Source organism: Amphibalanus amphitrite, unplaced genomic scaffold (assembly GCF_019059575.1).
Source record: "Amphibalanus amphitrite isolate SeventyFive unplaced genomic scaffold, NRLGWU_Aamphi_draft 000151F_arrow, whole genome shotgun sequence".
NCBI lineage: Eukaryota > Metazoa > Arthropoda > Thecostraca > Balanomorpha > Balanidae > Amphibalanus > Amphibalanus amphitrite.
In genome coordinates, this window is record NW_024881646.1 from 203,166 (window position 1) to 218,890 (window position 15,725).

The 15,725-nt window shown below is 61.2% G+C and overlaps 1 protein-coding gene across 7 annotated transcripts in view; it reads right to left on the reverse strand.

Annotated features, from left to right (window-relative positions):
- Window positions 1-364: 364 nt before the first annotated feature.
- Window positions 365-15,725, reverse strand: part of LOC122382960 (membrane-associated guanylate kinase, WW and PDZ domain-containing protein 1-like) — a 59,999-nt gene continuing 44,638 nt past the window's right edge. The window contains exons 1-15 of one of the 7 annotated variants that reach the window (XM_043368963.1): window positions 14,840-15,195; window positions 13,127-13,333; window positions 11,120-11,282; window positions 10,028-10,236; window positions 8,846-9,064; window positions 7,855-8,385; window positions 6,812-7,003; window positions 6,273-6,461; window positions 5,624-5,809; window positions 5,135-5,352; window positions 3,916-4,929; window positions 3,289-3,645; window positions 1,986-2,162; window positions 1,516-1,647; window positions 365-1,295 (exon numbers count right to left, since the gene is read on the reverse strand). In XM_043368963.1, coding sequence (XP_043224898.1) covers window positions 897-1,295; window positions 1,516-1,647; window positions 1,986-2,162; window positions 3,289-3,645; window positions 3,916-4,929; window positions 5,135-5,352; window positions 5,624-5,809; window positions 6,273-6,461; window positions 6,812-7,003; window positions 7,855-8,385; window positions 8,846-9,064; window positions 10,028-10,236; window positions 11,120-11,282; window positions 13,127-13,333; window positions 14,840-15,098 — 4,452 coding nt within the window. In that variant the 5' untranslated portion in view covers window positions 15,099-15,195 and the 3' untranslated portion in view covers window positions 365-896. Of the gene's footprint in view, window positions 1,296-1,515; window positions 1,648-1,985; window positions 2,163-3,288; window positions 3,646-3,915; window positions 4,930-5,134; window positions 5,353-5,623; window positions 5,810-6,272; window positions 6,462-6,811; window positions 7,004-7,854; window positions 8,386-8,845; window positions 9,065-10,027; window positions 10,237-11,119; window positions 11,283-13,126; window positions 13,334-14,839; window positions 15,196-15,725 lie in introns of those variants that run through there. The other 6 variants (XM_043368961.1, XM_043368962.1, XM_043368960.1 and 3 more) reach the window with 6 other exon arrangements.

Sequence of the window (15,725 nt, forward strand, 5' to 3'; positions counted from 1 at the left end):
GGTTCGGAAGTTAGGCAGGGGGGCAGAATCTGCCCCCCCCCCCCCCCCCAGCAGGGCGCGTATGGCTGAATAGCCCAGCGGGGCGCGGGTTAAGCTTACAGAGTCTGAAAAGTTTTGAACCAGTGCACTACACTGTCAATCGTTTGTTACTGAATAATTATTTCCAGAGTCTGAAGAACATTACTGAAGAAATGTTTCCAGTGGCAGTAGCGGGTCTGGTGCTGCGACCTATGAGTTCGACTGAGGTTTAGTTAGGTTCGGGAAATGGACGCAGCATTCGGAACAGCTATACAGTACAGTGACAGTCCACGTATGGCTACGAAGCATAGACACACTTTTACACCACCTCACTCAACACATTGGAACATCATATAAAATATTATATTAGTTTTCACAAACAATTCATGGATCACTTGTACATGCTGGCCTTCCCTTGACCGAGTATAGTGCTTTGCGGTTCCTTCGAACACATAATTACCGAATCACTTGCGAGAAGAACATTAAGGCACATTGGCAGGACGGCCTCGGCACACCGAAACATGATTGTCTTTTAAAAAGCAGCACATAAAAAGGATACGATGTAACACACAAGCCGTGATTTAACCAGGTGATCATTTTCAAAGACGCTGGAAATTGAGGAGTGGCGGCAAACGATCAAGTAAAGCACACAACAGCACGACAGCGCGGCGGTCCGCCCCGCGCCCGGACGCGGTACATTTGAGCGAATCAGCCGCACACCGCCGCCATAACACTGTCACACTCACACACAGACACGGTCACGCGTCGGCGCGGTAGCGGAGGTAGCGCGGCCCCGCTGAATCACACGGCCGCGGCGGCCACTGGGCAGTGGGGGACGACTCGGACACTACCTACACACACACGGGGCGCGGCGCGCGCTACTGGTGTGCCGGCCGCCGCCAGTAGCCCGCTCCGTCGGCCGCCAGCGGCGAGCTCTGACCGAGCGGCGGCGCCGGCCGGCCGTACGCGCCCAGGCCGGGCGGGTGCCCGTTGGCCAGCGGCCGGCCGCCGTTGGTGAGCGCCGGGTACGAGTGGGACGTCGGGTAGCCGCCCGGCTGCGAGCTCGAGTAGCTGGACGGCTGTGAGCTCGGGTAGCCGCTCGTCTGCGAGCTCGGGTAGCCGTGCGCGGCCGGGTAGCCGTCGGCGCCGTGCGTGAAGCCGTGCGCCGCCGGGTGGTAGCCGCCGTGTCCGGCCGGAGGGTACGGCTGACACAGGGACGACGAGCCGCCGGCGGAGGACGGCGTCAGAGAGGACGGCACCGACTGGTCTGACAACACCTGCGGGCGGGCGGCAGCGGCAGACGTCACAGCCAGGGGACATCACTCGGGGCGCAGTCATCATCGTTATCGCACTCAGACGCCCATCGGGCTCATGCCAGAGAAGTGCCTGTCCCGAAGCCAAGTCCGGTAACCTGTAGTTGTAAACATCAATTAGGTACTTATGTTCGCTAAGTAGGTGCCGAGTGCTTATTCCACCCACTGACTAGTTCACACTGACCTGTGGCAGGCGACCGCCGCGACGCACCAGCAGTCGCACCGCGGAGCCGCCGTCCTTGATAAGCTCGATTGCATCGGCGTGCGTCAGATCCCTGGCGCTGTTGTGGTTTATCTCGAGGATCTGGTCACCCACCTGGAACCACAAATAAGCACCGTTAACAGAATCATAGACCTTACGACTTTTTCCAAACCCGCCGCGAAACATCGAAAACTTATGCAGAAAAGAACACGGCTATTTTGAATAACAACGGAACACTGATCCCCACTCCCGCTTCTTCCCCAGTCCCCGATCCAGTCCACTTCTCCTTCGTTCAGTTCTGCGGTCTCGAATCCCTCTCTGTCCCGACTCCCGCTCTGTACCCCTTCCGTCCGCCTACAATCCGTACCCTGAGCCGTCCGTCCAGCACCGCGGCCCGTTCTCGGCACCGACCCCCGCTCTCTCCCCCTGCCACTCTGTCCCCGACTCCGTACCCTGAGCCGTCCGTCGAGCGCCGCGGGCCCGTTCTCGGCTATCCGCAGCACGTAGAGCGGCATGTTGAACTCGCGGCCGCCGCGGATCGAGAAGCCGAAGCCGCGGTGGCCGCGCTGGAACTGGATGGTGTGTAGCTCGCCGTCTCCAGGCGCGCCGTCCCCCAGCTGGTGCTCCTCCTGACCAGGCGGGTAAGGTCCAACGTCAAACGGGCCACAGCGCGATCACAGGCATGGGTCAAGAGTCACAGTGGGTCGACATAGGAGGCTTGTGGGTAGAGGAGTGCCGTGATGTGATAGCTTAGCCAGGTGCATAAGGACTTCGATATTATTTCGATCGCTGCCCTAGTCTCTAGATAGAAAAGTAATCCTACTTTTGCTACCAACAAACACGCTCGTCAGGTCAGCAAGTAGGGCCCAGTCGGGTCTAGGACGAGGTCTGGCGTGTACCCAGTCCCGCTGGTCCGATTGGAGCGCCGTTCGTCACCTGCCTACGGGCCATTGTACACAGTCAGTCCGTGTCGTCTGTGCACTAACCTCAGTCGAGACTGGTCTGCCGGGCGGTCCTGCCCGCGCCCAGTGCCATCCAGCCCTGGTCGAGGTCACAGTCATACAGTCACAGTCACACACTCGGTAAGTCCGACAGTCCGCGATAACGCAAACCGACCAGTCAGTGATTGGCATAAAATCGCAATCAACTTGAGAAGTAAGAAAAGAAGTGTGTAACAGTTTTCTATGAACTGTCTGCCAGTGCGCAAAAGACTGCCGCGAAAAAGAGGCTGCGACCTTAGTGTGGAGCGTTTTGACAGTCGCTAGCAAACCGAATCTCAGTTTTACGTTAGACGGCAGGCATTTACAACGATGTTAACTAGACCGGATAATTGTTTGTCTGTAGTCGCATGCAGAGTGATACCTGAAGTCCCGCACGGTCGGGTCAATGTCAGCCGTCCTGTCACGTGACCACAGGTCAGAGTCGGGCGTCTGGTCACGTGACGTCACGGTGGTCAGGTAGGCCGAGGCCGGTATCAGCTCGCTCTGTACGACAACCCGTCAGCAAAGTCGGTCAGCTTTATACAAGTCCATGTCTCAGTTAACTCAACAATGGTCGAACGATTCCGTCTCCAAATTAACTGGCCACATCGTATGGTTCTTCCCGCGTACCTGCAACCCTTCACGGCTACAAAGCACCTCTCGTTCTTAACGATAATTCTCAAGAAGTAAAGAAATCAAGCATCGACGGCCAGTTGGCCGGTCATTTCACCTCGTCCCATCGCCGCCATTGCCCGCTGTGTTCTCACGGCCTCACCTTTTGCGGCGTGGAGGCGGTGCTGGACGAGTCGTCTGTGGGCGGCCCGAGAGTGAGCGTCACGCGCAGCCCGCCCTCCTTGATGAGCGTCACCACCTGGTCGTGGTGCAGACCGGCGATCGGCGTTCCGTTCACGGCCAGCACCCGGTCACCGACGAACAGGCGGCCGCAGCGCGCCGCCGGACTGCCGTCCAGCACGCGGCCAATGGTGGCGCCCACCCGGCCCGCCGACGAGATGATGACGAACCCGAACCCCTCGCCGGCACCGCGCGTCACCGTCACCTCGTACGGGTAGGCGGGCGCCGGCGGCGCGTGGCGCGGCCGGGCAGCCGGCGACAGCAGGCGCCGCACGCCCAGCTGCAAGGAGAGTGCAGAGAAATATAAATTGGAACGAGGCAAACGACCGGTCACGACATGAAAGGAGCACGTTATAATGTGCGATACGTATAGCCATCGGACGATTTATCTTTCTTCTGAAACCACCAAAGACACATGGGATGACAACTAGCAGCACTACGCACACCAGGACTGTCCCCTCGATAGCCCCCACACACTCCCCCGGTGGGCTGTGCGCGGCGGCAGACTCTCTCAGCGGACTTTGCGCGGACTGTCCCTCAGCAGACTCACCTGCACCCGGCCACCGGCGCGGCTCATCAGCTGCACCACGTGATGGTGCGACGAGCCAATCACCAGCTGGCCGTCCACGTAGATGATCTCGTCTCCTGTCTGCAGGCGGCCGTCTAGGTCGGCCGCGCCGCCCGGAACAATGTGCCCGATCGACACCTGCGAGCCCTCCTCGGTGCCGCCCACAATGCGGAACCCGAAGCCGGTCTCGTGTCTGTCCAGGGTGACCGAGGTCTCCACCCAGTGCGGGCGCGGCAGACGGGGCACGGACGCCGGCGCCGGCTGCTCCTGCTCGAAGCTGGTGCTCTGTTTGCGCCGCTGGTGGTGCGCCGAGGCGGGCGGCGGGCCCGGCCGCGCCGCCGGACCGTTCGGCCGGTGATACGAGAAGGGCTGCGTGCCGTGCCGCGGGCTGGCCGGCGCCGGGTAGTCGCCGTAGTTGCCGCCGTAGCCGCGTCCGTCGGCCGGCGGCCGCTCGCCGGGCCAGCCGTCTCCGTAGCCGGGCCCGGGTCCGCCCCAGTACGGCGGCGGGCCCGGCCGGTACGGCTCGGCGTGGCCCGGCGGCGGGCCGTAGCCGGGGTCGGGCACGCGGTGCGACTGGCTGCCGCCGTAGCCCGAGTCGGCGGCCCGGTGGACCGGCTCCGGGTCGTACTCGGCGTACCGGTAGGCCGGCCGGTCGGTGCGGTGCGCCGGCGCCCGGTCGGCCGGGTGGTAGCCGGACCGCTCGTGGTACGGCTCGAAGCCGCGGCCGTCGGGCGGCCCCGGGTACGGCGGGTAGGGCGGCTCCTCGGGCCGTCCGTCGGCCGTGTACAGCAGGCTGTCGGGCTGGCCGTCGGGCGGGTAGGCGCGCTCGGCCAGCGCTGCGCTCTCCGAGGTCTCCGAGCTGTACGGGTCACCGGTGGGTGTGCGGCTGCGCTGCGGGTGCAGACTGGGCTGAGAGGCACGCCGGCCGCCGCCGACCGTGCCGCCCCGCTGTACCGTCATCGTAGAGTCCCGGTACAGCGGGCAGTCCTTCAGCACCTGCGGACGGACAGTGGAGAGCGACGGTCACACAACGGTAGCAAAAGTCACACAGATGCACCAACGTAATCCAGCAACCGCGTACGGTGGCCATCAACAATCATAGCCGTCATACAGAGCCGAGCGTAGGCACAGAGCGGTCACAGAGCAGACAGTGAGGAACAGTCGCGCATCAAACCCCGTCCGCCCTGAACACCTCACCCACCTGCACCACATCGGCGTGCGGCATGGCCTTGAGCGGCACGCCGTTGATCTGGACGAGGATGTCGCCCTCCTGCAGATCGGCGCACCGGCCGCGGTCCAGGATCTTCTTCACCTTCTGGCCGTGCGCCGAGTCGGCGATCGTGAACCCGAAGCCGGCGTCTCCCTTGGCGATGGACACTGTCAGGAAGCGGGGCTTGGGCGCCGGCCGCGGCACGCCGTCTGCGGGGAAAGGGCTGGTTTCAGCGAACGCTACACTTTGATACAGTATCACGGATGCCAGTTGCGTACAATGGCGACTGCTGTCAGCGGGCGTCTGCACTGACACGGTGTCACCATTGCCAGCAAGAGGTTGCGCTGGGGACCTGTGACGACCGAGCCTTTTCTTTGAGCCTCTCCTAGTTTCCTCTTCGCCCCGTCCCGCCTCTGGGTCTCTCTCCCCACACGAGAGTAGATCCACTACCCTCATCCCGCCCCTCGGTCTCCCTCTTACCTGACAGCAGGTCGACGGAGCTGGGCCGGTGAATGCCCTCCGACCGCTGGCCGCCGCCGCCGCCGCCGCTCAGGTCCGGCATCGATTTAGAGGCGTTGACGCCGTACTCGGCCAACGGCGGCGTGTCCCCCCGCCGGCCGTAGCCGTTCTCGGCTGAGCTGCGAGACCGCGGCAGGTATCCGCCATCTGTGGCAGAGACGGACAGACGTACTTACAACATGGTTCATAGAGGGCACCACGGGTCGGCGCCTGTAGCTATGCTGTGCCGCATGGCTCAAAGACGGCTCGCGCTTCGTATGGTGTCTGTACAGCGCATAGTAGCGAGTGCTCACGAAAATACCGCCGGAATAAGTATTTGAATCAATTGGGATGGTTTCAAGTTTACTTATCAGGCAATGTCAATCAGCCGTCGACCATGCGACTACCTCATTCAATGTAAAAAACAATCATAAAGTTAGCAATTTGCGAGAGTTGAGAGCGAGAATGACTGATGTTAACTGACACGAAAGAAGCTGCACGTGCTCACTACTCCATGCAGCAGTTCTGCCGTCGCCACCGTTCCAGCCCATGGCGGCGACAACTGCCCGGACTCTATAGTCTGTACGGTCCCCACCCGCCGCGCCGAGTGCCGGGCCTCCCCGTTCCTCACCCGCGGAGTTGACGGCCATGGTGGTGACGATCTCCGTGTCGGGGTCATCGGGGTCGAACGGCAGTGGGTAGCCGCGGCACACCTCGAGCTGCACGAGCTCGCCGACGGCGATCGTTTGGAACATGTGTACCATGTCCCGGTGCGTGTAGCCCAGCACACACTGGCCGTTCACGTACACCAGCACGTCACCTGGAACAGCGGCCAACGTCAGACAACGTCCCAGCACACACTGGCCGTTCACATACACCAGCACGTCACCTGGAACAGCGGACAACGTCAGACGACGTCACGGCACACACTGGCCGTTCACGTATGTAAATCAGCACGTTACCTCGAACACGAGGCAGCGGCAAACGTCAGCTGATGCCACGGCACGCAGTAGTCACTAGTACACAGGTATATACTAAGGAGAAAGGTCAGGTAGACAAAGTCACCACCATTCCGTATCCCTCCCACCCCGGCGTCCGCGCCAGCCCCACTGACCTGTCTGAAGCCGCCAGTCGCCCTCCCACCCCACCGTCCGTGCCAGCCCCACTAACCTGTCTGCAGCCGCCCGTCTCGGTCGCTGGGGCCGCCGGGCACCACCGACTTTATCTGCAGGAACTCCTCTTCGTCGTTGTCGCCGCCGACGATCGTGAAGCCGAGTCCCTGCGGTGACTTGCAGAGCGTTGTCCGTATCGTCTGGCCACCCAGTGCCGACGGCTCGCGTGTGAAGAACGGACGCTGACCGTCTGGGGAGGGGGGAGCGGTCAGTACGGCGGCGCACGGCACGGGGCACTCGACAATGAACCACACTGGTGGGGTCTGGGACAGGTAATGTCTGCTCTACAGCTACAGGTATTACTTATATCGCTGAGCTGATTGCAGGCTTAGTATCGTAACTCTTTACTAGACTATAGTTCTTGGCGTGTCACATTAATGTCAACATTAGATCATAAAAGGAAGCATGATTCACGAATTCGTGCTTGAAAATCAAATCAAATGCGTCCTCGCCTGGTTATAATTACGATTGTCAATGACATAAAAAAATCTACTTGGAAGACGATACAAGATAGCACATATAAAATCGGGGTTAGAGTTAGCGCGGGTCAGTAAGTCAGTTTGTCATCTCCACACCGACTCCGGTTAGAGGTGTTAGTCGTCCACCACCGGTTACCACCACCAGCCGCCCCGCTGTGCGTCAAAGCTGCTGCTGCCGCGCCCCGCCCGGCGCCGGGCGCCGTTAGAAGCTGGTCGGGTGCTGCTGCTGCGCGTAAGGCTGCGGCGGTGAGCGGCGCGCGTCAGGCCGGGGCTGTACCTCTGGCGGCCGCCGCCGGCGCCGCAGAGCCGATCGGGTGGAAGGAGGCCTCGCTGGCGCTGACGGCGCGCCGGCGGCCCGGCTCGCCGGCGCAGCGCACGCGCGCCGGACACGCCAGGTGCGCCGTCAGGTCTGTGTGGCCGAACACGGGGTCACGCGGCACCGACATGGCCTGGCTGCCGGCCACCGGGTTGGAGAGGCTGCGGCCGTGGCGCGGTACGGCCGGCGGTGGCGCCGCCGGCGGCTGCAGCGAGGCGTGGCGCGCGTGCTGCGCCGGCTGCTCACCAGCGGCGGGCGCGCCGGCCGGCGAGCCGGGCCGGTAGGCCGCCAGCTGGGAGCTGGCGGCGATGTCCGGCAGTGAGTAGCCCACGTAGGCGGGCGTGCGCAGGTACTCGGCAGGGCTGGTGACCAGGCCGGCCGGCTCCTCGCCGCCGCTCAGGCGCCGCTCAAAGTGCACGTTCTGGTAGTGCATGCGGCTGGGGAACACGGGCCGCGCGAACCGCGGCACGATGGTCTGTCCGAGCGTGGGCGGCTGGCCCGGCTCGGCCGGCCTCCACACGGCCGGGTCGCTGGCGCTGTGCGCGTGCGCCGCCGCCGGGAACGGCCGGCCCAGCGCGAAGCTGGCCTTGGGCAGGGTGGGGGTGGAGGTGGCCGACGGGAAGGACTCGGTCAGAGAGCGGGCCGATAGCCGCTGCGTGTGACGCGAGGGCTTCTTGCGCGGCCGGCTGTACACGTGGCGGGCGTACACGGGCGCCAGCGAGTCGGTCTTCTCGGCGCCCAGACACGGCAGGCAGGGCAGCAGCGAGTGGCCGCGGCCTGGCGACACGGACGGTGTGTCACTGCCTGGCACCCGGCGGTCGACGACCGGCCCCGGTCATGCTACAGAGTGGTTACCTCGGGGGTAAGGGAGCGCCCGTGAACAAACCATGGTAAACCCGTGAGCATCGCGAGGGAAACATCCCGACAAGATGCGTAGAGGAGGAACGAAACGGTGAGACAAAGTGCAAACAGACCAAACGATAGGCCATACAAAATGCAAACAGACCAAACAAAACCAGGCAAACACCAGCATTCAAGTGCTAGGTTCAAACCAAACTGCAAACGCAAAACTCTGACATCATATTTGGTGCAAACAGAACCCGATAAAGTCAGCCAAAGACGACCAAAACAGACGACAGGCAGACGGACGAACAGACGGGCGGGCGTGCACGGTAGGGCGGCATGAGCCGTGACCGGGGGATTCAGGCGGTGCAGACCCGCGGCCCGGCGCCGGTACCTGGGCTGCGCGGCCGCTCCGGCAGCTGCCACTCACTGGTGGAGCGGCGCGGCGGCGGCGGAGCGGCTCCCTCCTCCGGCGCTCCCGGCACGGAGCCGGAGCCGGAGCCGGCCTCAGCGGCTCCCGACACCGACTCGGAGCCCTTCTTCTGGCGCGGGAACGTGTTGTTACCGGAAGTGGGCGCTTCCGGTCCCGGCTCTGGGGACCCGGCGGTGTCAACTGTGGTGGCGGGGCAGCAGAGGTCAGTCAGGCTTCAGCCAGTAGCCAAGGGTACTTGACAAGATGTCAATGGTACTACAGATATCGGTCAAGCTCGTGATGTATCGCAGTTCGCAAAGTCGAGATGAATAAGCCACAGAATAATATGTTTTCCGGTTTCATTCATCGCCGACATTCATTCTCTGCAAACATGACACGATGACGCCGAGCTAGTTCCATGTCCTTGGCGAGTGTCTCGATATGCGGCTAGATAGTCGACGTGGTCACGTTTCTGGCCGGTATCGTCTCTAAGCTCGGAGTTCGTGAGGGGGACAGGTAACTGGTTTCTGCGCGGCGATTTAACCCGGCCGTGTCTCTCAATCCTAGCGGAGACGGTACAGTAGACAGACGCCGGCCGGAGGTCTCACAATGGGCCGATATAGGCCAACTCGTCCAATGGTGTCACTACATTACAATGACGTCACTCGATCTAGTACTGAGGCTAGACGGATGATCGGATGAGTGTTACAGCCTTGAAACCGACTTACCTGACAGTCACTGGCTTTATCAAATATTGACTGATCATATACCGCCGCCGGACAGAACGGACTACTATAAATATCATCTACTAACTACTGCTCAGCAATCTAATCTATCTACTATCTACCTACTGTTAATTCAATCAACATTGGAATCCTACCTTGAGCCTCACGCCGCAACTAATGCATGCGGTGACTAACGGCTAAAACAACACTTCACCAACCCCCCCTGGGGTTGGTGAAGGCTAAAACTAACGGCTAAAACAACACTTCACCAATCCCCCCTGCCCCGCACCCCCTACAGGCCTACACCCTATCTATCCCACTTCAACCTCAGACCACTGAGAGCCCCCGCCCCGCCCCCCGCCCTGTGTCCGCTAAGAGCCCCCACCCCGCCCCGCCTGTCACCCCCCCCCCCCGCCCCGCCACGCCCTCCGCGCCGTACCTGGCTGCGGCGGCTGCCGGCGCGCCTCGTGCACCGGGTTCTCGTACTGAGTCCGCCGGTTCATGTGGTCGATGTAGTAGGTGCCGTAGGCCGGATCGTCGATCCGCTCCCAGCCGTACGGCAGCTCGTTGTCGCCACACTCTTCCAGCGATTGTTTCTGGACGCGCGCCAGCCGCGGGTCCAGCCAGTGGGAGGTGCCCGTCTCGTGGCTGTCGGAGGGAGGGGGTAGTCAGGAGCGCCAGCCGCGGGTCCAGCCAGTGGGAGGTGCCCGTCTCGTGGCTGTGGGGAGGGGGAGGGGGTCAGAGATCCGCCAGCCGCGGGTCCAGCCAGTGGGAGGTGCCCGTCTCGTGGCTGTCAGAGGGAGGGGGAGTTAGGAGCGCCAGCCGCGGGTCCAGCCAGTGGGAGGTGCCCGCCTCGTGGCTGTCGGAGGGGGGATGGGGAGTTAGGAGCGCCAGCCGCGGGTCCAGCCAGTGGGAGGTACCCGTCTCGTGGCTGTCGGAGGGAGGGGGAGTTAGGAGCGCCAGCCGCGGGTCCAGCCAGTGGGAGGTGCCCGTCTCGTGGCTGTCGGAGGGGGGGGGGGAGTTAGAGGTCCGCCAGCCGCGGGTCCAGCCAGTGGGAGGTGCCCGTCTCGTGGCTGTCGGAGGCAAGCAGGGGCGTCAGACAAGTCCGCCAGGGCTGCTAACTAACAAGGCACAACGCTCGGTATGATGTCGATGAATGAGATGACTGCAACCTGCATGATTTTACCGATTATCTTATGACTTGGGGCAATAATAGCCACGGCTGATTGTGGACTGCCCTGCAAATGTAATACATAGGTACATACATACATAGGTACATGAATAAAACGCAACAGCGCACACTAAAATTGTTTCTAATCACAATCGTTCTTTATCACTTCGAAACGGTGAGTAGCACTTATCGGCATCGTTAAATAAATAAAAAACTGTGTAGCTGAAGAAACTGGTTGGTTCATTTCATAGATGAGCGTAATAATTCGGTTAATAAGTGGGATTTTATTTAAGAGGTCCAGTTCTTCAATTATCAAATTTCACCACCACCATGCGGACCTGGACGTCCTATCGTACTCACTTGATGAAGTAGGGCTCTCCGAACTCGGTGTAGGCCTTCTCCCAGTGGTCGGGCAGGGGGCCGAGCTCTGAGGTGGGCGTCTCGGAACGGTCCCAGACGGGCCCAGAGCCCTGTGACACGCTGCCATCGCCCGGCTGCGGCGGGCCCGGCCGGTACTCCGGGGCTGCCGCACAGTGGACAATGTCAGAGTGGCTGTGGGATGGACACGGACTGTCAGAGAGACTGGGGGAGGGACACGGGCCGTCAGGGCGGCTGGGGGAGGGACACGGGCCGTCAAGGTGGCTGGGGGAGGGACACGGACCGTCAGAGCGACTGGGGGAGGGACACGACCGTCAGAGCAGAGCGAGTAGGGGAGGTACTGGGCGGGACACGGGCCGTCAGAGCGACTGTGGGAGGGACACGGACCGTCAGAGCAGAGCGAGTGGGGGAGGGTCTGGGTGGGACACGAATCGTTAGAGCGACTGGGGGAGGGTCTAGGTGGAACACTGTCCCGTCAGGGAGACTGGGCTGGGAGCTGGGTGGGACACGGACTATCAGAGTGACTGGGGGAGAGACTGGGCGGGACACGGGCCGTCGCCCGTCAGTGACTGGACTGGGAGCTGGATGGGGCACGAACCGTCAGAGCGGCAGGGTTGGACATGGACCGTCAGATAGGCAGGGCTGGGGGCTGGGCGAGACAATGACCGCCAGAGCGACTGGGCTGGACAGTGGACACGGACCGTCAGAGTGGCTGAGCTGAGGGTTGGACTGGTTCGCGGACAATGTCAGTGCGGCTGGGCTGCCACGAGAGCCGTCACAGCGGCTCGGCGGGGGTTAGGTTGGATCGCGGACAAAGACAGAGCGGCTGGGCTGCCACGCGGACCGTCAGAGTGGCTGGGCTGGGGGCTGAGCTGAGCCGAACCGTGGACACTATCCGAGCGGCTGGGCGGTGGTCCGAGTTCGAGGACTGAACGGGATGAGAGTCGCCAGAGCGGCTCTGACAGGGGTTGGGTATTAGAGCTGAGCGGGATACAAGCCGCAGGGGCTGGCCAGCGGACTGACTGCGGGGGTGCTCGGCCCTCGGTTAGAAATGTGGGGAGTCCGTGCTGACGATGTCCATTTTTCTGAGACGAGGTATATTATATACATCTTCGGGCAACGACCTAAGTGGGCTGGGGGCTGAGCTGAGCCGAACCGACCTTCATTTTGTCGTCTTGAAGCAAGGACGACAAAATGAAAGAGGTGAAGCAAGGTCTTCGGTAATGCTCGACTATGTCCGTGATTATATCATCATTGTTCATTGCTGTAACAAGCTAAATGGCGAGTGTTGCACTCGTCATCTGGCATAAGCAGCTCGGAAAATTGGGGGTTATTACTTCATTTGGGGGATAATGCTGGCTTCAAGTGGATACAAAGGCAACACGACGGCTAAATGAAACACCGTGCCCTATCTACCGCTTGATGGCATATCATCAGTAGTCATTCATCTACTTTCTGCCCCCAAGCAGGTCAATGGTAAGCACGCATTGCCACAAATTGTCTGAGCTATGCACGGCTGTGTAATAAGTTACGATACATGGCTGGCCAACTTACCATATTATGTTATGGAAAGCACTCGGGGAAAGTGTTGCCTGCACAGCAGAGCTTGGAACTTTCGGGTGGATGTCGAATGGTGAAGGGCGAGTGTTGGGTGCACGTCGGATTTCCACCTCTGCGCTGGGGGCTCCCGGGCGGCTGCCGATCGCTCCCTCCCTCCCTCCCCCTAACCCACATTTGTGTCTCGGGTGCCGGGCCCGGCCCTAGTCCCTGCCCGCCTCTGTGTCGGGGACTGCAGCCAGGCAGCTGCCGGTCCCCAGCTCTGTGCCTTCGCTACCGGTCCCCACCCACCTGTGTATCGGGGCTGTCTGGCGGCTGCCGGAACACATGTCTGTGCCGCCGGCTCTCGCACGGCCCCCCCCCCCCGCCACCCCCAGCTCTGTCCCCACCTCCCGGTAGGTCCCCCACCTCCGTCCCACCCCCGGCCCCCACCTCTGTGCCGCGGGCTGTCGGGCGGCTGCCGCTCGCCGCCGCTGGCCGCCATCGCCTCCACGGTGGATCGGTTTCGCCTTCTCTTGCCCTCGCTGCTGGGATGCCGGCCGCTCAGTAGCGTGTCGCCGCTGACCTCTCTGGAGCTCTGCGCGGCCGACCGGGAGGAGGCCGGGTCGGCGGCCGGCCGGGGGGTGCCATACAGGTGACCTGAGGGACACCGTCGGCCGTCAGAGGACACACTGGCGGCGCGGGACACCACAGTGGCGGGCCGGGGAGACTGTCGTCGGAGGAACACGCTCGAGCTCACCTTTCATCAGCAACGAATATACGCTTCACAAATAACGTCACAGCAGAGCACCGCTACACCGCTATAGTTCACTGTTCAGCACAGCTCTCAGACACGGCCAAACGGCCATAGACACATCTCCTCTCAAACAGACACACTAGAGACCAGCCCGAACCACAGATAACACCTGTACGTCGGCACCGCGGCCAACGAGAGGGACAGTACCGAAGGACCACATTCAGCAGCCGTCGGCAGCGAACAAACCCCGTGTGGATCCACCAGAACGGACGGCTGGCGTCCGGTTTCAGTGACGGAACAAAGCCAACGGTACCTACATTTAATCCGGCGCAGGGTAATGCGCCACTGCCGCGATAAACTCGGCGTAATTATAGCTGACGATAGCACAGGACGGGTTATGTAACAGCCCGTTATACAAACATCTAGCAGATTTGCAAATTTTGATCCGCTAATAACTAACTTCGGAAAGCTATGTAGCTGTTTCATTAATGGGCACTCATTAAATCACCAAGGAATGCAGTGTTTCACGTAACTATCTAGTTGCAAGGTAAACGTGATTCGCAATATTGCTATAGTCGTGTTCTGTTTGGGATCGCTATTCTACAAACGTCAATAGCGAGATGTTTCAAATGAACAGGGACTTGAAAGACGAGGGAGACGCTGGGAACTGGGAAGTAAAACTATTCACCATCAATATGTACATTGTGGACACGCATCTGATACAGGTACGATACAAACGATCTCTACATACACAGCCACTCACTGCAAGCACCATGCATCGTACAGGCACGTAAGAACATGCACATCGTGTTAGATTAAAACCAATGCATACAACGGGCAGGCCTACCGTCACCCCATGCGGCTAGTGATAGGTCCGTGTGATTTCAATCACCACCGTGCTTTGTGAAAGACCGTGTTACGTATCGTGCATCAGTTAGTCAGGGATTCAGTCAGAGTCGCACTGTTTGTCTGTGTCATTGCTAGTCCGGCTAAACGGTGCATCGATGTCGTACCCTGACTCGTGTTACGAACTAATAATTCATCGAGTCTATCTGCTGGGGTCCTCGTCCCACACTATCCCGTGATCAATAAGCATGACCCGTCTGAGTAAATTTGTCACAATTCTAAATTTCATCTGTCATGTAACAAGTAACTTGCGTTCATATCATCATGCTTTATTTAGTCTTAAAATCTCTTGTGATGTCAAGAGTGTTCAAATGAGTCATTTTAATCAAAGATCGGAAATCTACCGTCAAAAGTAATTAAGTATGCAGTCAGGCATCCTACGTCCGGCTCCTGTGTCAACAGTATGTTTTCGGTCCCCGGATCCCCAGCTGAGCTCGGTCCTACAGCACAAGTGTGGTACGTCTCACACAGTGCACGTCGCCACCTGTCGCGTTTTCACCTACCGGTGCCGGCTGGGGCGTGGTTCCGCTGGCCGTGCCCGGTCTGTCCGCCGTGTCCGCCGTGTCCGCTGTGTCCGCCGTGTCCGCTGCCCTCGCTGCGCCGGCTCCGGCGGCTGTGACCGCTGCTGTGGCCGCTGCTGTGGCCGCTGCTGTGACTGTGGCCGCCCCGGCTGTCCTGTGAGCCGGGCGACGGCGGCCTGACCGCCGGCACCGTCTGCTCCAGGTACTGCTGCCAGTGCTGCCGGATCCGCTCCCGCCGCATCTCCGGTTTCTCCCAGTTGGGTATGATCAGCTCGAGCTCCGCCTCCTGGTCCGGGGTCGGGCCCTGTCCTGAGGTGACCGCGGTCCCCCGCCGCTGCGTCCAGCGCTGCTCGACGCCCTCAGACGGACCGGGCGGCACGGATTCGGGCTGCTGTCCAGCCCCGGCCGCGGTACCCGATGAAGGCGGCGGCAGCTCAGTGACGCCGCTCCGGACATCAGCACCGTACGGCTGTGTCGAGTTTGCCTCAGCCGTGGCCTGGGTAGAGGCCGCCGATACTCCCTGGGCGGCTCCCTGAACGGCCGGCTGACCGGGCACTTCGGTAGCACACTGAGCGGCGCCCAGGGTGTCACCGGCGGGTCGTTCAGCGCCCTCCCGCACAGGGACGCGGCTCGGCGGCTCGGCCTCCGACCGGGCAGACTCCGCCACCTCTGCGGACCCCGGCTCGGCAGGCTCTACCTGTACCTTCTCCAGCACAAAGCGGGCGCCCGTCGGCTTGAACGCGCCCGGAAACACGGGCACAAACGTGCTCTTTTCCGAGTGGTGCTTGTAGTCGAACTTCTCCAGTGAGACGCTGCGTCGGAGGTCCTCCATCGAATGAAACTCGGGCTCCCGGTCGTCTGACTGCGG